This window comes from Furipterus horrens, unplaced genomic scaffold, assembly GCF_987537825.1.
Source record: "Furipterus horrens unplaced genomic scaffold, mFurHor1.1.pri manual_scaffold_9, whole genome shotgun sequence".
Lineage (NCBI taxonomy): Eukaryota > Metazoa > Chordata > Mammalia > Chiroptera > Furipteridae > Furipterus > Furipterus horrens.
This window is the reverse complement of record NW_028327179.1, coordinates 35,000,691-35,025,098: the sequence shown is the minus strand read 5'-3', so window position 1 is coordinate 35,025,098 and position 24,408 is coordinate 35,000,691. Positions and strand designations below refer to the sequence as shown.

Below are 24,408 nucleotides of genomic sequence, written 5' to 3'. Positions count from 1 at the left end.
ATTCAGACTTATATTTTAAGATCAAATGGTGAAGGAAAAGATGGAAGATGGAGAACAGCTTAACTGGTAGCAAGATCAAAGACAAATATTTAGGTTTTGTTGTGTTTAATTTGTTTAAAGTTTGTAAGCAGAGGAACAAGAAGCTAGTAAGTGGGAAATGGGAGGGTGAAATTCCCAAAGAAAGCGTGTGAGGCTAGAATTAAGAACAAAAGCTTAGGGTTAACCTTGGTAAGATACAGACACCCTTCTTTAAGAATGAAAGGGAGGTAAAGGGTATATGAGATATGGCAGAGGAGTGAGGGTGCTGGAAAGTGAGCTTGACCTTAATTTGATCTGACTTAGAAAACCAGGAGCCTTAAGCAATGCTCTCACAGTCACACCATTAATTTTAAGTGATGGGCATGGCTGGACATCTGGAACTGCAGCTGAAGAGTCCTCAGTAGAGCAGTTGTAAGGGACATAGCCCTGGAGATAGGAATCAATTCCATGAGCCCTAATATTATTATGTCTTTTAATAGAATTGTAAACTCAATAGAAAGAGCTACAGTAAATATAAACTATACATTTTGGTCTCTACTTATCATAGATTATTATGCAAATAAAAATCATGTTTTGGAACAATATGTTGCAGAATGGAAAAAAGCTTACATTAAAATGTTTAATGGATGCAGTGGAATATAAAATTCTGCATATATGTAGTATATTGTTAAAGTAATTTGCATACATTATGATCAGCAGGAAATATATCAAAATGTTAATGTTGTTATCCCTGGATGGTGATATTACAGGCAATTTTTGTTTTCCTCTTTGTACTTCTTAAATGCGTAACCCTTTTAAAAATGCTGAACCCAACACTGGAAGGAATAGGGCCTTGTCCAGAGTCAGACTTCAAATTCAGAAAGATAACACAAACTGACAGACATCTCAGAACTTTAGCGAGAAATCTAGTTGGCCTCAAAAGTCTAGAAGTTCAGGAGGTAGAAGAATGATATCACTGAGAGAGAAAATAGCTGCTTCTCAGGTGAGCAAGCATCCTTGGATATTCATTTAATCTTGTTACATGTAGTTGGACAGGCACCTGTGCAACTATGTGAAAAGGGGAGGTAGTATTTCTCATAAAAGCTAACAGAGAAGAAAAAATTTTTAAATTTTATTGTTGTTTTTTCAATTACAGTTGACATTCAGTATTAAATTAGTTTCAGGTTTATAGCATAGAAGTTAGACATTTATGTAATTTACAAAGTGATCCCCCATTAAGTCTAGTACCCACCCGCCATCTGCTCATACATAGCTATTGCAATATTATTGACTATATTCCCTATGATCTACTTATATCCCCATGACTATTTTGTAACTACCAATTTGTAGTTCTTTTCTTTTCAATTTATTGGGAAGATACTGGTTAACAAAAGTATACAGTTTCAGGTGCACAATTCTACAACACATCACCTGCACTCTGTATTGTGTTCACCACTCCAAGTCAAGTCTTCTTCTATCGCCATTTATCCCCCCATATCCCCCTCCACCTCCCAGCAGAAGGAAATTCTTGGGACATGTCATCAAGAATCAAACTTCCCTAAAATACCATTTTTAGTAGCACTTATCACAACAGCATTACAGTTTTATCTCTTATTTCATTGCCAGCATCACATAATTGCTGTCCCTTGAAAGCACTGAAGTAATGTGTTGACTTAAGTAGTGAAAACATTCAGTGTTTGTAATCATGACATTTTTCTCTATGGATGGGCATATCTACTGACACATAAGAAATAGTGTTCTCTTTAAGAATTTAAGATGTGCCCCCTAATTTGTGGTCCTATTTTGAATGTTACACCAGGGATCAGCAAACTATGGACCACAGGCCAAAATTAGCCTACTGTAAATAAAGTTTTATTAGAACACAGCCTTGCCCATTTATTTTTATATTGTTTATGCCTGCTTTCATACTATGGTAGCAGAGTTGAGTATTTGCAACAAAAACTTTAGGACCTACAAGGCCTAAGATACTTACTACCTGGCCTATTACAGAAAAACTTTGCCTAGCCCTATGTAAAACCATTTTAAAATGCCATACACTTTTTTAAAGTTTTGTTGTCAATGCTGCTGTTTAATGATAAATTATTCATTCTTTTGTCTTAATGTAGATGATTACTGTGTGAAATAACTGTACATATTCATTAACTAATTGTTGTTAGGTTACCAGCAAGCTAGCTCAACATACAAGATTCAAATGGCCGAAGCTGGAGGATTGGCAAAAACAATGGTTCAGTCATTGGCCTTGCTCGAAAATCAACTTGTTGAAAAACTTTGGGTACTTAAAGCTCTGCAACATCTCTCAACTTCTGGTTTGTATATTATTAAATTTGAACACTTTATTCTGAACTAATTTTGTTTCTATCTAATAATGTCATAACTGCATCATAAATGATTTTTAAATTTATTTTCAGAAGTTAATTGTACTTTAATGATGAAAGCACAAGCAGCCAGTGGCATCTGTGCTCATCTCAATGACCCAGATCCCTCCGGACAGCTGCTATTTCGTTCATCAGAAATACTTTGGAACTTACTGGAAAAGTCATCAAAAGAAGAAATCATACAACAGCTTAGTAACTTGGAATGTTTGCTGTAAGTGTATGTGGTTAGCTAGGAGTGTTTTTTAACTTTATGACATAACTAGCCTTTTTGTTTGAATTTGGGTTCCATTAGGCTTTTAATTCATGAAATGGCTGTTTCAGGACATCTTTTTCATGCTGTGGTATAAATTAACTGCACAATGGTAAGCCTTTATTATTATTTTTTTTAATGTGTAAAGCATTTAAAGTATCTTGTTAACAAAATTATGTCTTTGAATATATATAAGGTAAAATTAGACCCTTTAAAGAACTATTTCATTTGTTTATCCAATAAATGTATTTTTGAATACTTATTGTCTTCTAGTTACTCCAATAAGCATTAGCAATAATATGAGTAAGCCTTTAAGTTACTGATTCACTTAGTCATCAAGTAAATATTGTCTGCTCTGTGCCAAGTTCAGCACTAGGCCATAGAAAGACAATTGTAAACAGTACAAATGTGGTCTCTGCTTTCATGGAATTTGTGTTATATTAGAAGAGATGGACAAGTAGTAAGTAGGCTGCTAACGACAAGTGTACTAAATGCTATGAAAGAGATTATCTTAAGGTGCTACATAATTTCCAGAAGAGGGTGAAGCAGTACATTTTTGTTTGCAAGTGACTAAACACCAACCCAGCTGATTTAAGCAATTATAGGAAATTTATGGGCAAATTTAACTACAAGGTCAAGGATAAAACTGGTTTCATGTGCAGCTGTATTCAAGGCTAAGCAAATATCAGGACTTGGGCCCTCTTCCTCTCTTTGTGCTGTCTTCTACTTTGCTGGCTTTATTCAAAGCTCCAAGGGGTGAGACCTAAGAAATATCAGTTCACAACATCATAATTCTTCTGAAATCACAGAAAAAATTCTTCAAAATGGAGTCCCTGTTGGCCCTGAGCATTCAGTGTTGGCCATATGCCCATTCCAGAGTGGATTACTGAAGGCAGTTGATAAGACCAAACGTGATGAAAGAGTGAAGCCTTAATAAAAAAATAAGCATGATGTTATCACAAGAAGGGCAAGTGGGTCCTAGGAAACAAAGCAACAAATGCCCGTTGTACAAGGGAACCTAACCCAAACTCAAGAGTTAGCAAATGCCTCTTAATGAACAGCAATTTGGTATCTGAATGATAAATACGAATTAACAACACAGAAGAGTTTTGCATGCAGAGAGCATGCTAGACAGGGGAACAGAAGTGAAACTAGAATTTAGAAAAATTAAAAAACTGAAAGAAATTCAATATGGTGAGAGCAGAAAGTACAGGGTCGACTAGTGAGAGAAGCCAACAGCGTTAGCAGAGACCATACCATACCGTGAAAGGCCTGATAATCCTTGGTGAGAAGGTAGGACATTATGCTAAGAACAAAGAAAAGCCATTAAGTAGTTTTACAAAGGAAAATGATGAGATTGAATCTTTATTTTAGAGCACTTTGACCACCATGCCTAAATTAGATTGATGAATTCTCACTACGGTGAATTAGGGGCAGATCTGAAAATATAGAAAAGATTAGAAATATTTTGAAATAAATAATATAAAAAGAGATATTTTATTGATAGACACATAAGTAGTATTTCCATGGGATGTGGTTCTAACAGTATGATTTTACCTTCCAGGGCTTTAAAGGAAGCATTTAAAGATCTGTTTATGAGAGGGTTTAGTCATTACAATCGTCAGCTTAGAAACGATATATTAGTGATCACTACAATTATAGCGCAAAATTCTGAAGCACCAATGATTGTAAGTATGTATTAATTTAAATTGTGGAAGTGGCGTGAGTGCGGGGAGGGAACACTTGCCTATGTCATGATATTTATGAACTTTGTTGTAATGCCAAGTTATATTGTAATGTCAAGGTGGTCACCAGTATAGTCACATTCTGCCAGTCCTTCTTCCCATTGCCTTTGGAAACTTGAGGTCCTCGTGTTTTATAATTTACTCATGTATTTACCATTTATTATGTGTTTTCTTTCCTTCTTGATGATCTGCGTTTTTATCTGGTATCATTTCTCTTTCACATGAAGAACTTACTGTACTATTTCTTATGATGCAGATCTGCTGGCTGCTGGCAACATACTCTCTCGGTTTCTTTTATCTAAAAATATCTTCAATTCACCTTAATTCTTGAAATCTGTGTTCACAGAATATAGAATTCTAAGTTAAAGTTTTTCTCTTTTAGAACTTCAAGACATTGTTCCACTATCATTGGGTCTCCATTGTTTCTGATAAGAAGTATTCTTTATTTCAAATTGTTGTTCCCCTATATACAATGTATCTTTGTTTTGTGGCTGTTTTTCAAGATTTTCACTCTATCTTTGGTTTTCAGCAGTTTTACTATGATAAGCCACGATGTAATTTTCTTTGTATTTGATCTTCTTGCGGTTCATAGAACTTCCTGAAAATGTAAATTTAGGTCTTTCACTACATTTGAAGAATTTTTGGTCATTATTTTTCTAGTGTTTTTAACCCAATCTCTCCTTTTCTTTTAGAACTCTGATTACATGTGTGTTTCTCTTTCAGATATTGCCTCACAGGTTTGTGAGGCTCTGTTCACTTTTTTCAATCATTTTTCTCTATTCCTCAGATTGGATAATTTGCTGTGGTCTATATATTTAAATTCACTTAGGTTTTTTGTTTTTTGGGTTTTTTTTTGTCACCTCCATTCTGCTGTTAATCTCATCCAATACATTTTTATTTCAGCTGTTATTTTTTTCAGTTTTAGAATTTCCTTTTGGTTCCTTTTTATAGTTTCTATTTCTCGGCTGAGAGTTAATGTCTTTCCATTCATTATGAGCATCTGGTGTATTTCTCTGAAAAGCATTTCTTTTTTTATTAATGGGCATTTTGTTTGGCTATACTCATTCATCCCAATGGTAGATGGCAGCTCAAATCTCAGTTCACTTTTAGTCTCATGTGGGATGCTTGAGTACGCCCTGCCCTTGTGTGGTTCAGGCATCAGCCAGAGATTCAGGAATTTTATCCAGAGAATTTGGGGTTCCCTCCTCTGCCTCTCTCCTTTATGGGATTTCTCCCTTCATATTCCAGTAGCAGTGGTTGCCCTGTGATTGCTCTGTCCTCTAGTTCTTCAAACTGCTAACATACATATTTACCCTCATGTAGCATCTCCATAAGGTGCAGCCTACAGCTGGGCTCAATTCTCAAAGCCGTTTTTTGAAGGGAAAATTCATGCAGTGCCACTTCCTTCCAGTATCTGCTTGGTTTTGGTCACAGATAGTTGTTTTATATTTTGTTCAGAATTTATAATTGTTACCTGCAAGAGGATTTCTTATAGGAGCTACTCAGCTATATCAGAAGTTTAGCTTCCCCATATTTTATAATGTAAAAGTTATTGGATGATTGACATGCTAGAGTAGAGATCTTTGCCAACAATACTCACGATTCAGTCACATACTTTCTAAGTTGTACTTAAAGGAAATTTGGCAGTGAAGGCATCAACCCCATGATAATGGGCATCAAGTTATCCCAACATAAGAGAACAGTTATAGGATTCATGCTGTGCAAGTGGGGAAACAATCTTACATAGCTTCCTGGTCAAGGCTACAATGTGTATGTGGATATACATGTTTCTCTGGAAGCCCTGGTCAGTCCCTAAATGTGAGTCAAAGGAATAGCATCTTCATATTTTAAAGAAACAATATCTATTCTAAGTAGCGAGTATGTAAAGCTGTAAGCTCAAAGGTCCAGGGTTTGCCCCTATAAGATCTACCTAAGATACAAAGTCCAGTTAGGACATCTCTGTCAGGAATGAGTTCTCTCACAGGTACATGTTTGCAATTTGGGCCATTCTTCAGGGCTTTTCATGTTATGTAGGAACTGTTTTGTTATCTACTGACTAAACTTTTAACATAATGAGAGAGGTTGGGGCTGGAGTGGGGAGCAGGGTTGTTTAAGAAGAAAAGCTGTTGAAAATAACTACTTTCCTTCCTTTTTGTGTCACTTGAAGGTATAAATAATGACATAAGTAACTTGTAGTCTTAATATATTTTGGGTTCCTAACCAAATTTTAAATAGCATCTTATAAAATAGTGTTGAATAATATATTTATAAGTAAAATATTTCTTTGAACCTACAGAAGTAAGTTTAATATTAAATGAATTACAAGTTTATCTGGCTATATACTTTTATTTTCTTGCTTTCATCCCTTCCTATTATTAGTGCTTTATTATTTCAAATGAATGACAAGGGGAATCAGATAAAGATACTTAAATATTAGGTAAATATAGGTATCTGTAACTTAATTTCCTGTAGTTAATTCATTCCTCTGTTTGTATTTATATTAGGAATGTGGCTTTACCAAGGATTTGATACTATTTGCAACCTTTAATGAAGGTAAAAACCCTAACATTTTCAACTTATAATTATCTTGATGAGTCATATATCATATTAGCTTTTATTTTACTCTTTTATTTTTCTTTTTCCCCTCACAGTTAAAAGTCAAAATTCTTTGGTAAAAGGTCTTAAGCTTTCTAATTCCTATGAAGATTTTGAATTGAAGAAATTACTATTCAATATAATTGTGATCTTATGTAAAGATTTAACTACTGTACAGGTAAAGAGTAATCAAAACAAAAATTAAAACTGTCTCAGTATATTGTATAACTTTTTAAAAGTCATAGCTGCAAATCTGTGCTTGACCCATATGTTTACCATAAAAAGTAACAAACTCTTACTGGCTGGAATTTCACCTTTTCAAATTTTTCTTTGTTTTTCTGTAAATAAAATGTGAACTTACCTAAATCTAAACCACCTAAACCAAAGCAGGAGAACCTTAGAGATTTATTTATGTATTTAGGTCTTCTCAGTAAGAGAACATAAGATGGAAGAAGATCCATAGAGGCCCATTTAGCCCAATAGTCTTGTCTCTGGCCACAGTAACAAGGGTTGATTCTGCTAGAGGAATAAATGCTAACCTCTATGCAGCCAACCTCAAGCCCTTCTGAACCTGACTTTTCTCCATACCAACCTAACATCTTTGGGTTTTTTTATTATCCATAAATTTATCTTAATACTTTAAATCCTGCATAGCAGCATGATATAATTTAAAGAACACTGGAACTGAATTTCACTTGTCTTATCACCTACTAGTTATGTGGCCTTGGCAAAGTCATCTAAACTTTCTGAGGCTCATTTCCTTCTGTGGAAGGAAGGGTACAATATATCTTCCCTGCTCACAAGGCTGTTGTAATATTGATTCATAAGATTAAGATGAAGCTGTCAAAAACTGTAAAGTGACAAAAAAAAATGTACTACTAACAATTCTATTAGTTTCGTTATTTCGTACATTAAGTGAAATTTCATTTAGTCCTAAAACTCTTCCAAGCTCTAGGAGTTTACTATGAAAAAGAACTGGAAATTCATTTTATCAGTATTATTAATGATGATATAAAGGTGGTTTACCATAGTAGTTAAGGCTTAAATCAGTTGGAATTCAGGGCTGTTACTTTCTAGCTATGTGACCTTGAATAAGTTGTTTAGTTTCTGTAGATCACACATATCTGTACTTCAAAATGGGTATAACACCCACCTCATGGAATTATTATGAGGATTAGAAGAACTCAGAATTTTCTTGGTAATGCAACTTTGAGGAATATGTGTATACTAAAAAATGCTGAAAAAGAAAAATATCTTTACAGTTATAACTTTATTAGTTATATCAAATATATATATATACTTTATATGACCTAAATATATTTTCTGAAATGCCAGATATATAATATTCAATGAAATATGATTTATTATAGTGGAGTGTTATGTAACTTTTTAAATGATAGACATAAAAACAATAAAATTTATACTACAATTTATAAGTCAAATGGTACAGATACTATGTGTGTGAGCAACAGAATTAACTAATTTTTGTGTGTCATATACTGCTGTCCCAGTAATAGTAGTAGTAATAATGAACATGTGTACTGTTATTTGCAGTTCATAGAATATTTCAAAAACATTATCTGCTTAATACTATAGTAATGCTAGAACTACTTGTTATTTTTATTCCTGTTTTCTCAGTTCGATGTGGACTAGTAGGAAAATTAGGACAATTCATAGATGTTCTTGTGAAAGTCTTAATGGAATAATGCCAAATGAAAAGAAAATTGAATAGAATATAGCACATGGTATGTTACTATCTTGTGCACCACAAAGATGTATCACTGAGAATCAGCTATAAAACTAATTTTATTTTCATTTTAAACAGATATGCATTTTTGTTTTATTTATATTGAAATTATGGATTCAATATGATTCTAAAATTCAAGACATGTTATTAAATATGGTTTATGATATGACTGGCATTCATTGGACAGAATATTTGTATAAGTTACGCTTTGTGTGCTTAAAAGTTAGCCATAGTTATTACTTCAGACAAAATTGATTGTAATAGTATACAATTGAGTCTGTGAAATGTTTCCTTTATAAAAAGAGGGAGGGAAGAAAAAAATGCCAGCAGTTTATTTGTCCCAAATTTTCTACTCCTGTGGTTCTATCATAAGGAAGAACTAAACCAGTGGACTGAGCGCCGGCCTGTGAACCGAAGGGTTGCCAGTTTGATTCCCAGTCAGGGCACATGCCTGGGTTGTGGGCCAAGTCTCCAGTTGGGGCGAGTGAGAGGCAATCACACATTGATGTTTCTCTCCCTCTCTTTCTTCCTCCCTTCCCCTCTCTCTAAAAATAAATTTAAAAAAATATTTTTTTAAAGGAAGAACTAAATCATATATAAGCAGCAAAGACAAAAAAAATTAACACTTACTTTATAATACTGTTGCCTTGAGAGTACATATCCCAGAAAAGGGGATCATAGCCAACTATTGTTATTATTGAGTTTGGTTTTGCATGATTTTTTATTTTTTACTTTTTGGATACTTAAATAGGTTGAGATCTTTAGGAAGGAAATACTTTGAAATGACTATAATAAAACATCAAAGTGGAAATATTTAATCTTCTTAGATTAAATAAAATTGTTTTATTTATGTTTCTAACAAAGTAGTCTTTGCCCCTTTCTCACAGCTACTAATTGATGGCAAAGTTGTTTTGGCTTTGTTTACCTATGTTAAAAAGCCTGAGAAGCACAAAATAATTGAATGGTCTGCAGCACAGTATGAAGAATTACAGCTGCATGCAATTGCCACTTTGTCCTCGGTGGCTCCGTTATTAACAGACGAGTATATGCTGTGCCAGGGAAACGCTCAAATCCTGACATTTCTGGAATGGTGTGAGAGTGAAGGTGAGTGGCCCTCAGAGGCCCCTGTCAGAATTTTAATCTGCATAGTTCAACTGAACTCTCAAAGTATGCAGAGAAAAATCTTTTCCTGTGATTTTGATGTACTTCCATGGTTTAAGAAAAAAAGAATCTGTGATTTCATTTAAATCAGACATTAGTAAACATCATAACTAGAGTTGATGCACACCTCTCAGTAAAAGAAGTTACACATGTAGTCTGATTTACAGTTCTGTATCATAAGGCCTATCCAACAATTATACAATAATAAGTTCTGCAATATTTTAATTATTCATTCAACAAATATTTATTGAATGCCTACTAGGTACCAGATACTGTTTTAGCTGCTAAAGATACGTTTATGTTCAAAATAAATAAAATCTCTGCCTTCATGGAGTTTAAAATCCAGATCTCTAGTCAGAAGTTAACAGTTGCACATGTGATCTACCAAATTAGCAGAGCCCCAATTTGTTGAATATTTTGTTCCAATTCTCATAACTCATAGAAAGGAAATATGACATATATTCTTTTTGAAAATAATTTATAAGGAAGATACTACATTATTTCCTGGTTGTAATTTTGTTCTAGAAATGATTTTGTATGGTGCATTTTCATTACATCAGTAATATCACTCATTTATCCATCAGGGAGTAAAAAGTTACAGCTTTTTTTTTAGTCTCTAGTTTCTAATATGCTGAGTTACTAAGTTTAGTCTTATTAAATAAAATAATTATTCTATTCTTTATGATTATAGAAGACTATATCATTGTAACATTTATGTTTACAAAAGAATATAAGGCAAAGAGGAAATGCTACCTAACAAGAGGAAGACTAATGGCTAACAATTATTGAGCACCAACTATATGATGGGTCTTAAGCAATTTTAAGTATTAATTTATTTAGTTCTTACAACAAATCCAAAACTTATAGGTATTATTATTATTTCTGTTTATCAGATGAGTATAAATCAGTAAAAGAACTTAAATAACTTGCTCCTGGCTACACAGTAAGTGGCAGAGCCAAGATTTAATGCGGACAGTCTAGCTCCAGAACCCACACTTGTAACCAACATACAATACTCAGAGGAGTATTTTAAACTTTTTAAAAAAGCTTCAAACATAAAGTTACTTCTAAAAGAACCTTTTAAAGAATGTATATTGTAAAGAAGAAAGGCAGACTTGCCTTGCTATTTATCAAGACCTAACATAAAACACATAATTAAAATTCTGTTGTACTAGGCCAGGAATAGACCACTGGAATGGAATATATGGGAGACTGGTTTTATCATATGATATTGCTAATCAATGAGAGAAGGATGGGCTGGAGCAGTTGGCCCTCCACATGAAAAAATAAAAATTAGATCCTTTCATCTTGTTAAAAAAAATCAATTATAAAATGAGTTAAAGCCCTAAATATGAAAAGTTAAGCTCTAAAAGTTTTAGAAGAAAATATGGGAAAATATCTTTATGATTCCAGGTTCACAAAGAACTCCTATATATCAAAAAGAAAATAACTCAATAGAAAAGAAGATAAAGAATAAAGACTGCCAAATGACAGAGGAAAATCTCAAATTTTCAAAAAATGCTAAAAGACATAACCCCATTGATAATCAGAGAAATACAAATTAATATAACAATGAACTACCACTTCACATTTAACAAATTGGGAAGAATCTATTAGTCTTATATATTATATTCATATAACCACTGTGGGAAAAAATTTGGCAACTTCAGTAAAATTCGGTGTGAGTGCACCCTATAGGTTCTTGTGTCACATGACAAAACTCTTCTCAGTGGGAATAAGAGGATGTGCACCAGAATGTTTATTGTAACAGTTTGTACTAGTGAATGGAAAAACTGTGATTTATCTATAAAATCAATACTGAAAGCAATTAAAATGAATGCTCTAGATCTACTTTTTAACAATTTGAATAAATTTAAAAACAAATGTTGAGTAACAAGTTACAAAAGATACATACAATATGATACACTTGAAAAAACTTTAAAGCATGTACTTCTATGTCTGATATATTGTTCAGTTTATTTGAAATGTTTTGTGTTTTAAATTTCATGATATAAAGTAAATTGTTACTCTTTCTGCACAGATTCCTTCTTTAGTCACGGTAACAGTTTTCATGGTACAGGCGGCCGTGGCAACAAGTTTGCCCACATGCGGTACACTTTAAGACTCCTGAGAGCTATGGTTTACCTTGAGGATGACACTGTAAACAAGGATCTTTGTGACAAGGGAACAATTCAGCAACTGATAGGTAAAACAGAACATGTTTCATACTGATGAAAGTAGAATATTTACAATGAGAGGTTTTGTTTAAAATGTTTTTCTACAAATCTATTTTGTCTTTATAGATGAGAAACTCCTGAATATTTTCTTGATTTTTGTTTCATATTGTTGTTATAAATCAGTTTCTTTACTGAAACCTCATGATCATTCATCCTTTAAATATTTGTTTTTTCAATTCAGAAACCATTTCATTTAGGATTATCTTTTTCTTTTTTTTTAAATGGGTTATTGTTGTTTCATTGTTCTAGTAATAAGATTACCACTTTCTGGCCAAGCCTTTTGGAGTCGTTTTAAAAAAGGATAACATTACATTTCCCAGTGCATCTGACAAACCAGAACACAGGGACACTGATATATACAGAAACATACACAGGAGATTCTTTTCTGATATGAAATATCAGGATGTCCTTGATTTTCAACTTAGAATTGACTATGCTAAGTTGCCTTGTCCCCAAAATACATATATGTGAGCTCAGTGTAAAATTCAGAACCCCTTTTTAAAAAACTTTTTACCTTTTGTTAAATAAAAAAACAAGTAGTATGCCAGCCTTAACCTTTCCTCGCTTTGAAAAGTAAGAACTATTTTAGTCATATTCATATTCACTGATTAAGTGATATAATTTGCTGGATGTCAATTAATTACAAACGCCTACTCAAAAACTCTTCTGTTAAATTGAAGTGCCTACTCTTCCATCATTAGTAGAGTGGTGCTCTCTAATAATAATACCAGTAAGCAAAGTAAGGATATTGAAAAGGGGGCTAGGGAAAACCATCCACCTTATTAACAAGTTTGCTTAGGATGACCAAACCTGAAAGTAGACTTTCTCACTTTTGTGCACATCCCGTTGTACAGAAAAGTCAGTCTAAGACCCCAGCCTAACTGGATGGAGCACAGGAAATACCGTTTTCCATTTTCCAGGAAGAAGTCTTAATCTTATCTGGGTGGGAAGGGGTAAGGAAATGAAAAAACAAGTAACAAGCGTTCTTTTCTTAGGACCTTTTCCCTTTAACTTGACAAAAGCTGATCTTTATCATGTGAGAGTTGTCACATTCTTACCGAATCTGACCATGGGCTCTGTAGTAGTCAAGTGCTCAGCAAATCGTAACTGCATTGTAAATGTAGATGTTTATACACCTTTTACTGGGATTACAAACGTACACAGCAGGACACCAGGGGACTTGCCCTTAATGAGAACAAAAGAAAAGATGTGTATCATAGAAAGATAGCATGTGTTACCATGCACCATTAATAAGACTATTAAATCATAGAATAAATACCATAGAAACTAAAAGGTTTGGATAGTTGTCAAGGCTGGGCAATTTTTTAAAATCTAGTTAACATTTACTGAGTCTTATTATTGACAGGATATTGTTCCAACTACTTTAAATACACAATCTCATTTAGTCCTCATGATAATTATTGGTGTCGGTACCTATTTTATAGATAAGAAAGTTAAGGAACTTACCAGAAGCTATACATCAGGAGGTGGGGGGAGAGGGAACTAGGGAGTTATTACTTAATAGGTAGATGAAACTTTTGTGAATTTGAGTCAGGCCCAGATTGTGAGTGGTTTTGAATATAATGCAAAGGGTATAATTATAGTGTAGAAAAGGTGCCTTTACTGGATGTCTACGGTATGCCAGGCATATACCTAATCCCATTAAATCTTTACAACTCCCCTATTTGATAAAAATTATTAGCCACATTCTTGCCAACAAAATGGACATTTTTATTCTCCCTAAATCATGAGAGTAGGTGGCAAAAAGTAAGGAAAAAAAGCCTGACCTCTCTTCACATGCTCTTTATCTGCTATATTCCTCTCCACTCTTTCTTTATGACAGATGTTTTATTCTCTTTTGATTTCTGTCATTTGATGAAAGCTATAAGCCCTGATATTACACATTAATACAAACAAAATTTTGCTTGTGATTTATTTCATTGCATAGGAATTTGATTTCCTTCACAGGGACAGACTATAAAAACAAGTTTTATGAAGAATTATTTCTCATTTTTATCTTTATTATTTTCATTTTTATTTAAAATTGTTTACAGTTTTAAATTATAAAATACATGTAGTATTAAATTTACCATCTTAATCATTTTCCAGTGTACAGTTCACTAGTGTTAAGTACATTCATATTGCTTTGCAACCAATCTCCAGAATTATTTTGATCTTATAAAGTAATAACTTCCTATTCCCCTTGCCCCACCCCCAGCCCCTGGCATACACCATTCTACTTTCTGTGTCTATGAATTTGACTACTCTAAGTTTGTCATATTAGTGGAATTATATAGTATTTGTCTCTCTCTGACTGGTGTTTCACTTAGCATAATGAAGTGAAGATTCATCCATGTTGTAGCATATGTTACAATTTCCTCCCTTTAATTTTTTAACTTAGAAAAACTGATTTAAACAATTCAAACTTATTATCTTAAAGTTATGCAGTGCAGAAATATAACTTCATCTTACCAAGATAAAATCAAGGTGTTGGCAGGGCTGGTTTCTTTCTGGAGGCTCTAGGGGAGAATCTGTTTCCTGGCCTTTTCCAGCATTTAGAGGCCACCTGCACTCCTTCAAGCCAGTAAGCCCAGTTGAGTTTTTCTCAGTTCACCTCACTGGTCCCTTTTAAAGGATGGATAATATTCCATTATATGCATATACTACCTTTAGTTTATCCATTCATCCATCAATGGAAAGTTGGGTTACTTCCACCTTTTGGCTGTTGTGAATAATGCTGCTATGAACACAGGTGTAAAAATATTTATTTGAAACCCTGGTTTTAATTATTTTGGATTTATATCCAGAAGTAGAATTACTGGATCATATGGAAATTCTATTTTTAATTTTTTAAAAGAATGGCCATACTGTTTTCTATATTATACATTCCCACCAACAGTGCACAACTTTTCCAGTTTTTTCACATCCTTTCCAGTGCTTGTTTTGTTTTGTTTTATAGTAGCCAGCCTAATGGATATGAGATGGTATCTGTTGTGGCTTTGATTTCCATTTCCTTCATGGTTAGTGATGTTGAGCATCTTTTCATGAGATTTTTGCCGTTGTGTGTCTTCTTTGGAGAAATGTCTACTTAAGTTATTTGCCAGTTTTTAAATCAGTTGCTTGGTTTTTGTTGTTGAATTTTAGGAGTTCTTTATATATTCTTAGTATTAACATCATATATGTGCTTTGCAAATATTTTCTCCCAGTCCTTTAGTTGCCTTTTCAGTCTGTTTACTGTGTCCTTTGAGACACAGAAATGTCCTGTTTTTTCTGTCAAATTGCTATAAAAATTTCTCATTGCTTAATCTTAATTTGTATACTCATCTTTTAATAAAAATTATTGTTTGCTTTCAATATTATTTTGTATTGGTTTTGGGTGTACACCATAGTGGTTAGACAATCATGTACTTTACAAAGTGTTTCCCCTGATATTTCCAGTACCCACCTGGCCCCATATGTAGTTATTACAATATGATTGACTGTATTTCCTATGCTGTACTTCACATTCCCGTGACTGTTTTTTAACTACCAATTTGTGCTTATTAATCTCTTCTCCTCTTTCAAGGTCCAGGCAATCTTAACAAGGACCTTTATTGAGCTGGGGTGTAAGGTTAGGAGAGAGAGGGGCGGGGAGATGGTCTTTCAAGCAAAGGGACAGCATGAGCAGAGACATGGTGCTAAAGTATGCATCATGGTTTGTTCAGAAGTAGCTTAAGTGGAGTCAAAGTTTTATGACAGTAAGTTTGTCTGTCTAGTCAGGGCCAAGCTAGAAAGAATTTCGAATGGCAGATAATAGAGTTTGAACTCTACCCTCTTTAGGCATGGGGAACCACTAGTGGTTTTGATCAGAGAAGTTATATGTATAATGCAGTTTTAGGAAAAGGACTCTGAAAGAAATCTATCAGATGATTTAGAACGGAGCAAACAGGATAAAGGCAAGGAATTAAAGGATACTGAAGTATAACGAAAATAATTCAGTATGAACATAATAACATGTGGTACAGACAACAGGGAAAGTGACACGCCTGCACCAAGGCAGGAAGGAGGAGATAATCTAGAAAGGAAAAGCAGACCTATGGGCAGCCAGCTTGGATTTCTAGAAGATGCTCCTGATAAACGCACACGGGTCCTTGAGCCCATGGCCTGCCCCTGCACTGGGCTCCCAGCCTGCTCTACTAGCCTCCCTGCAGGCTGATCCCTCCCTGTTCCTATAATTCATCCTCACAGTTTCAAGGATTGTCCCTCTTTGGCCAGCTGTGGAGAGAGGCTGTGATTTCCAGTCCTTCTACTTGAGAACATAGCTCCACATCATCTGCTAATGCCAGTGACCCCTTTAACAGAGGAAAAATGACTCTTGTTCCTCATCTAGAACTTAAAGGAAAATTTCTTTCCGAGTCAGAATTTTATTGTAACTGTCATTCCATCGGTGTAAGTGACTGTTTTCAAGTCCTTTAAAATTCTGATTAGAGACAAAGGAGAGGTTTTTTTCCCCTATCCTCACTCGAAGACATGCTTATTGATTTTAGAGAGTAGGGTAGGGACAGAAACATCAATGTGAGAGAAACCTCAATCAGTTGCCTCTCTTATGTGCCCTGACCCCAGGACAAACCCACAAGCTAGGAATGTGCTCTGACCTGGAATTGAAAGTGCTACCTTTCAGTGTGCAGGACGACGCTCCAACCAGTTGAGCCACCTGGCCAGGGCCAAAGGCAGGATTTTAAAGGACATGGGAATGCTGCTATCTAAAGTTGTTGAAGACACCTTTGCATAGATATAAGGAGTGGATGCAGGAAGAAGTAACAAGAAAAGAAAACATACTTGTAGAGGTCTTCCACTTTTGCTTAAAACTGACTGTTAAAGAGGAAAGGATGAGGCAAGCTATGATCAGACATTTGGTTCATATATTTGCAAAGGCAGTCATTTCTGCCTTACAAAACTGCACATTTTTAATTGTTTTGTTTACTGAGCAAAGTATCAGGTTGTCAGGACATCTTAATGACACATTATTAATTCTGAACTAGAAATTCTGTAGAGATGGGACTACTGATTTATTGAGAGCTCAAAGAATCCATTTATCATCTTCTGTCTACATCTTCTAGGCAAATATGCATTGAAAATAGACCATTTTAAATTAGTCTCTCGCTGAAGTTTTATAAGGATTTCCAGACAGTAATTGATCAAAATAAAAATACAGTGTCCAATAACTTTATATTCTTTAAATTTTTTCATACCAGGACTCTTTAAAAATACAATAAGCAAGTTTAATGACAAGGAGGAGGCCATTATTTTGGAAATTCAATCTGATATATTACTTATTTTATCTGGTCTTTGTGAAAATAATATTCCTAGGAAGGTATGTATGCTCATGAATCAAAGTTTTGTGTAGACCTCCCACTCACATAACGGTTTGAACTTTTTCTTAGTAAGTGTCCGTAAATGTTGGTGCTCTTTAATTTTGTGAAGATTTAATTTAATATTCTTTTTATAGGGTATAATTATATACAGTAAGGTGTATAGATCTTAAGTATATAGTTCAATAGGATTTGACGGATGTATACATTCATTCAACCAATGCCCTCATTAAAATATAGAATATTGTTATCTCCCTATAATATTCATTCATGCCCCTTAGCAATCATTCTTCCACTTGCCACAAGGAAATCACTATTCTGATTTCTATCCCCATAAATTAGTTTTTCCTATCCTTTAACTTTATATTAGTGTAATCACAGTATTCACTCTTTCATATCTGGTTCCTGTCATCCAGCCATTGTATTTCTGAAATATATCCATGTTGTCGCACGTGTCAGTAGTTCATGCCTTTCTGTTGCTGAATAGTATTTCATTATTTGAATATACCAAAATTTGCTTCTCTCCATTCCCCTATTATAAACTTAGGTTGTTTTCATTTGGGACTATTATCTATAAAGCATAAATGAACATTATTTTAGTAGTCTTTTTGTGGACATAATGCTTTCATGTGTTTTTGGGTAAATAACTAGTACAATAGATACATCATAAAATAGGTGTATGTTTTTAAGAAACTGGCGAACAGTTTTCCTAAGAGAGTTGTACCATTATAAATGCTGTTCTGGGTTTGAATTGAGTTCATACCTAAAACTATGTTAGAAAAGGAGCTAATTACCTTTGATCTTTTTTAACTCTATAGCAAACTCTTGAGTCTCAGAAATCTATAACTTAAATAGCAATGACAGAATTGGAAAGATTAAAATAAAAAGTTATGAAGGTTTTAATAACAGGATTTAAGAGAAAGGGGACAGGAACAGCAAGTGCATCCTTAGCTCCAAGCTTTGATGCAACTTCTCCTGATATTCTACCACTCTGTGTCTGTGCTATTCTGGGAAAATACTCAGCCTTGCTTATTGGGAGCTAGAACTCAACAATGGGCAATGAGAAAGGTAATTGATAAGAGACAAATATCAACTGGTAATAACTTCATATAAATTATTAAAGTTTTAACTACTATTTATATATTACTTTGTCTTTTGGGAGCATTAGAAAATTTTCTGTGATAGAATTTTAGCCTCAAATTAACTTGTTGCTATCTAGTATTCATCTGACGTGGTGGTTGACTACATTGATTTTACTGTGGGAGAAAATCATGGGGCAAGTATTATGGTTATTTTTCTAGAAGAGAGAGAAAGTGAAAAAACATGCAAAGGAACATTAAGCTGGGCTTTTGATTGATGCCCTCTCTTAAAATGATTTGCTTTACAATAGTTTGTCTTAAATTCCTGAGAGCAAGTGAGTACAAATTCAGAAACAAAAATCTGTATTAAAAATACTAGTTTTGTAACAATGTTATTTATCTGTTCTTTTTTAAAAAAAAAACAGTTTGAGGGGACAGAATAAAATGTGAAAGGAAAGGATTTATTTAAGTCAAGAAATAATTTTAAATAAATCTCTTAGGAAATTTTTGGAACTGAAGGAGTGGATATAATTCTTCATGTAATGAAAACAGACCCCAAGAAGTTTCAGAGTGGATTAGGCTATAATGTGCTTCTTTTTAGTACATTGGACAGCATTTGGTGAGTATTATTGTACCCAAGTTAGATGGAATCACAATACAAGAAAATTACTTTGATAGCTACGTATGTCAATTTTCTTCTCTCAATGTCATTTTTTTTCAATAGTCCAGAAATGAAACTTACCAATGTCCTTTGGAAGGTAAGATTGTCTGTCACTCAATTATAAAACAACTCTTGTTTCTAAACTTAAATTCTTGTTTTTGTTATTTGAACCCATTCCATTTTGGCCTGGTCTGGGAAAACACTAGCATCTATTATTACTCACATAGTATTATTACTCACATAGTATTATTCGTATACCTGAAGACTTGAATTCCTCATTAATCTTTTCTTTGGGGGTTGAAAACCAATTAATTAGGTATTTCCTAACCAATATTGTTTTCCAAACTTTGTAGCATTTCTGAGGGTAAAAAGACTGCTATTCTTAATATTAATTTGTAAACTTTTGTCTTAGAAAAAGTTACTTGACTTTTATTTATCATAAACAGTTAATATATTTCTTTAGTTCTATTTGGGTGGTATTCATGAAAGTCACACTACAGCACATTGTAAAAACACGGATGACTTTAGATCAAATGAACCTAAAGATATGTACAGAATATTCCACCCAATAGCAGCAGAATACAAATTCAAGTGTTCTGATATTATGATTTATAATCAGGAATATAGATTAGGCCCATTCCTAGTATTGAGTTCCTGAAACACTTGTAATTTCCTAGTCAATAAGAGCAATGGGAGCATCTATTGTTATAATATTTGGTCTTTTACTCTCATCTCCTATAATAGCTCCAGAGTAATGAACATTTTGTTATTCATAACAAGTCCTTTTCAACTACATCTGAGTTCACGTTAATGAGATGATTTTTGGAAAGCCCCTAGGTAGCCACAGAATGGGGCTTGGTTGAGAGGGGAACCAAACATATAATTGATTAGAGTTGGATATTTCACCCCACCCTTAACCTCCAGGGAGAGGAGAGAGGCTAGAGACTGAATTTAGTCACCTGTGGCCAATGATTTAATCAGGACTGCTTAATGAAGCATCAAAAAAAATCCTAAACTATGCGACTGAGAGTTTCCAGGTTGTTGAACACGTGGTTTCTGAGTGGTATGGAACTTCTCCCATACCTTGCATTATGCACCTCTTCCATCTGGCTGTTTGCAGGTTGATGCTTTTATAACAAAACAGCAACCTAGTAAGTACAGTTTTCCTTAGCTCTCTGAGCCCCTTTAACAAATTTTCCATTTCAAGAAGGGGTGGAACGATTGATATGTAGCCAGTTGGTCAGAAGCACAGGTGACAACCTGGCCTGGAATCCAAGGTGGGAGCAGGGAGGGAGAGCAGTCTTGTGGAACTGAGCCCTTCACATGTGAGCTCTGATGCTAATTCCACATAGAAAGCATCAGAATTGAATTGAATTATGGGACACCTAGCTGGTGTCTGCAAAGATTTAGAGATTTGTTTGGTGTGGGGGGAAAACCTGCATGTTTGGTGGCCAAAAGTGAATTATTGAGAGTATAGTGTTGAGGGAAACACAGAGTTTTTGTTTGTTTGTTTATTTGTTTGTTTATTTTTTAACAAGTGCACATGAAATATTCTCTAGGTTAGGTCACATGCCAGGTCACAAAACAAGTCTTAACAAATTTAAGATTACAGAAATCATTTCCAGTATCTTTTCTGACTATAGTGGAATAAAACTAGAAATTGATAACAAAAGGAAATCAGGAAAACTCACAAATGAATCAAAATTAAACATCAAACTCTTGAAATAACCATTGAGTCAAAGACAGAAACAAAGGGGAAATTAGAAAATTTCTCAAGACAAACTAAAATGGAAATTTTAGTTTTGTATTACATACCAAAACGTATGTAATACAGCAAAGGCAGTACTAAGAGGAAAGTTTATAGTGTTAAATGCCTGCATTGAAAAAGAAGAAAGATTCAGACAACATTACTTTACACTACATGGAACTAGAAAGCAAAGAACAAACTAAGCCCTAATTAGAAGAAGAAAGAAAATAATAAAGATTATAGTAGGTAAATGAAATAGATAATAGAAAGAATCAACAAATCTAAGTTGGTTTTTTGGAAAGATAAAATCTACAAACCTTTAGCTAAACTATAGACTAAGAAAAAAAGAAGATTCAAGTAACATCATCAATGAAAGAGAAGACATCACAACGAATGCCACACAAAAGATTATAAAGTACTATCATAAATATATGCCAACAAATTAGACAACATAGAAGAAATGAATAAGTTCCTAAAAACATACAACCTACCAAGACTAAGTCAATAAGAACTAGAAAGCCTGGACAGACAATAAGAAGAAGATTGAATCAACAGTGAAAATTTCTCAACAAAAAAAGCCCGGGACCAGGTAGCTTCACAGGTAAATTTTACCAATATTTTAATAATTAATACCAATCCTTCTTAAACTCTTCCAAATTCTCTTTATGAGAACAGTAGCACCATTATGCTAAAACCAAACAGAGATACTATAAGAAAAAACTATAGACCAATACCCCTGATGAATACAAATGCAGAAGTCCTCTAAAATATACTAGCAAACCGAATTCAGCATCACATTAAAAGGATAATACACCATGACCAAGTGAGGTCTATCTGTGGGGTACAAGAATGATTCAGTATATGCAAATTGATCAATGTGATAACACCACATTAACAGAATTAAAGAAAAATTACATATGCATCTCAATAGAAGCAGAAAATACATTTGACAAAAGTTAATGTGCTTTCATGAGGAAATACTCAATTAAATTATGTAGAGAAGGAACTTATCTCAACAAATCAAGGCCATATATGAAAAGCCCACAACAAACATCACACTCAGTAGTGCAAAGCTGAAAGTTTTTCTTCTAATATCTGTAACAAGGCAAGAACACCCACTCTCGCCACTTCTACTCAATATGTACTATGAACTCTAAAATAAAAGGCATCCAAATCAGAAAGGGAGAAGTAAAAATACTGTTTGCAGGAGACACAATCTTATACATAGAATACCCTACAAACTCCACCAAAAAAAACCATTAGAACTAATAAATTCAGTAAAGTCGTGGGATACAAAATCAACATACAAAATTCAGCTGCATTTCTACACACCAATAATGAACTACCTGGAAAGGAAATTAAGAAAATAATCTCATTTACAACAGCACCAAAAAGCATAAAACAATTTAGGAATAACATAACCAAGATAGTGAAGGACTTATACACTGAAAACTATAAAATGCTGATGAAAGAAATTAAAAGCCGACAAATAAATGGAAAGACTTCTTGTGTTATGAATTGGAAGAATTAATATTGTTCAAATTTCCATACTTCCCAAAGTGATCTATAGATTCAGTGCAATCCCTATAAGAATCCTAAAGATATTTTTACAGAAATAGAAAATAAAATCCTAAAATTCATTTAGAACCACTAATCATCAGAGAAATGCAAATCAAAACCACAATGAGGTAACACCTCACACCTGTTAGAATGGTTATTATCAAGAAAACAAGATAAAAGTGTTGGTGAGGATGTGGAGAAAGGGAACTCTGGTACACTCTTGGTGGGAATATAAAAATGATACAGCCATTATGGAAAAGAGTATGGAAGTTCCTCAGAAATTAAAAATAGTACTACCATATGATCTAGCAATTTTATTTTTGGATACTTACCCCCCAAAATTGAAATCAGGATCTTGTTCATAGCAGCAGCATTCACAATAGCCTAGACAAAGAAACAACCCAAATATCCATCAACAGGTGAATGGATAAACAAAAATGCAGTACATGTAGTGGAATATTACTTAGTCTTTACAAGGAAGGAAATTCTACCATTTGCAATAATATAGATGGACCTGGAAGACATTGTGCCAAGTGAAATAAGTCATTCACAGAAGGACATCTCTTATACATGATTTCTTTAAAATAGTCAAAATTCTAGAAGTAGACAATGATATGTAAACAGTAGAATGATGGAGTGAGGAGGTATGAGGAGTTGTTCAATGGGTATAAAGCTCCAGTTATACAAGATTAGTAAATTCCAGATTTATAAGATTAGTGCTTATAAATCTGTACAACGTAGTGCCTATAGTTAACAAGAAAGTATTGTGTACTTAAAAATTTGTTGGTAGATCTCAGGTTGTGTTCTTATTGCAAAAAAAAACAAACAAACAACAACAACAAAAAAAAAGATGCAAGGAAACTTTTAGGGGTGATGTTTTCATTAACCTGAACTGTGGTGATAGTAACACCAAACTCATTAAATTGTATACACTAATTATATGCAGATTTTTGTATTCCAATTATACCTAAATAAAGTTGAAGGGAGGAAAACTCTGATGAATACTACTTTTCATAAGATTAAGTATGTAGTTTTACTCATTGCAAATTCACTATTTAAAGTGAGAGGACCACTCAGCTTTCATCCAGATACACATTGGCAATGGGGCTAATCAACTATCTAGTTTCTTTTCTCCTATAGAAAAGAGAGATATAGTGGCAACATGAAAACCTGATCGTAAGTTTCAGTGGCAAATTCTTAGTGACCAAAGCACTGTATTTAGCATAGTAAAATGTTCAGAGATGAGCATTAATAGGTACCACCCTTACTACCTACTAACATATTGGGCTTCAGATGTTATTGTAGAAAATGTCTTGATGTTTTCTTTCTTCTTTAATACATCACAATTATATTAAAATGAAAATTAACCGATTATGGTTTATTTTTCTGTCTTTTATTATAACACAATCTAAAATCCCTTTGGATAAGAGATAAGGTAGAAATAACAAGTAATAAGTAAGTTCAGTGTTTAATTGGTGATACCAGGTATCTGATCTTTTTACTCATCTTGGGAACTAGAGTGTAGTTTACATTGACATAAACAAAAACAAGTTAGGGAGTATTCTTTTATATTTTTTAATTGAATTTATTGGGGTCACATTGGTTAATAATTATATAGGATTGAAATGTACAATTTTTACAATTTTATAATACATCATCTGTATATTGTATTGTGTTGTATTGCATACCCCACCTTTTATATTCTGTAAGGTTGTTATAAATTTCTTAAATAATTAGTAGAATTCACCAATTAAGTCATATGGGCCTAGAAGGCTTTGTAGAAAGGTTCTGAAATATAGCTTTCATCTTTTTATTCCTTCTTGTGTAGGTTCTGATAAGATGTACTTTTCTAGGAACTTCT

The 24,408-nt window shown here is 33.7% G+C and overlaps 1 protein-coding gene across 3 annotated transcripts in view; it reads left to right on the top strand.

Annotated features, from left to right (window-relative positions):
* CFAP69 (cilia and flagella associated protein 69) overlaps positions 1 to 24,408 on the top strand; it is a 73,590-nt gene that overhangs the window by 31,707 nt on the left and 17,475 nt on the right. For all 3 annotated transcript variants that reach the window (XM_090287867.1, XM_090287868.1, XM_090287866.1), the window contains exons 7-15: positions 2,196 to 2,345; positions 2,448 to 2,625; positions 4,229 to 4,352; positions 6,914 to 6,962; positions 7,061 to 7,182; positions 9,639 to 9,855; positions 11,954 to 12,118; positions 17,384 to 17,502; positions 19,080 to 19,198. In XM_090287867.1, coding sequence (XP_090143993.1) covers positions 2,196 to 2,345; positions 2,448 to 2,625; positions 4,229 to 4,352; positions 6,914 to 6,962; positions 7,061 to 7,182; positions 9,639 to 9,855; positions 11,954 to 12,118; positions 17,384 to 17,502; positions 19,080 to 19,198 — 1,243 coding nt within the window. The remainder of the gene's footprint in view (positions 1 to 2,195; positions 2,346 to 2,447; positions 2,626 to 4,228; positions 4,353 to 6,913; positions 6,963 to 7,060; positions 7,183 to 9,638; positions 9,856 to 11,953; positions 12,119 to 17,383; positions 17,503 to 19,079; positions 19,199 to 24,408) is intronic.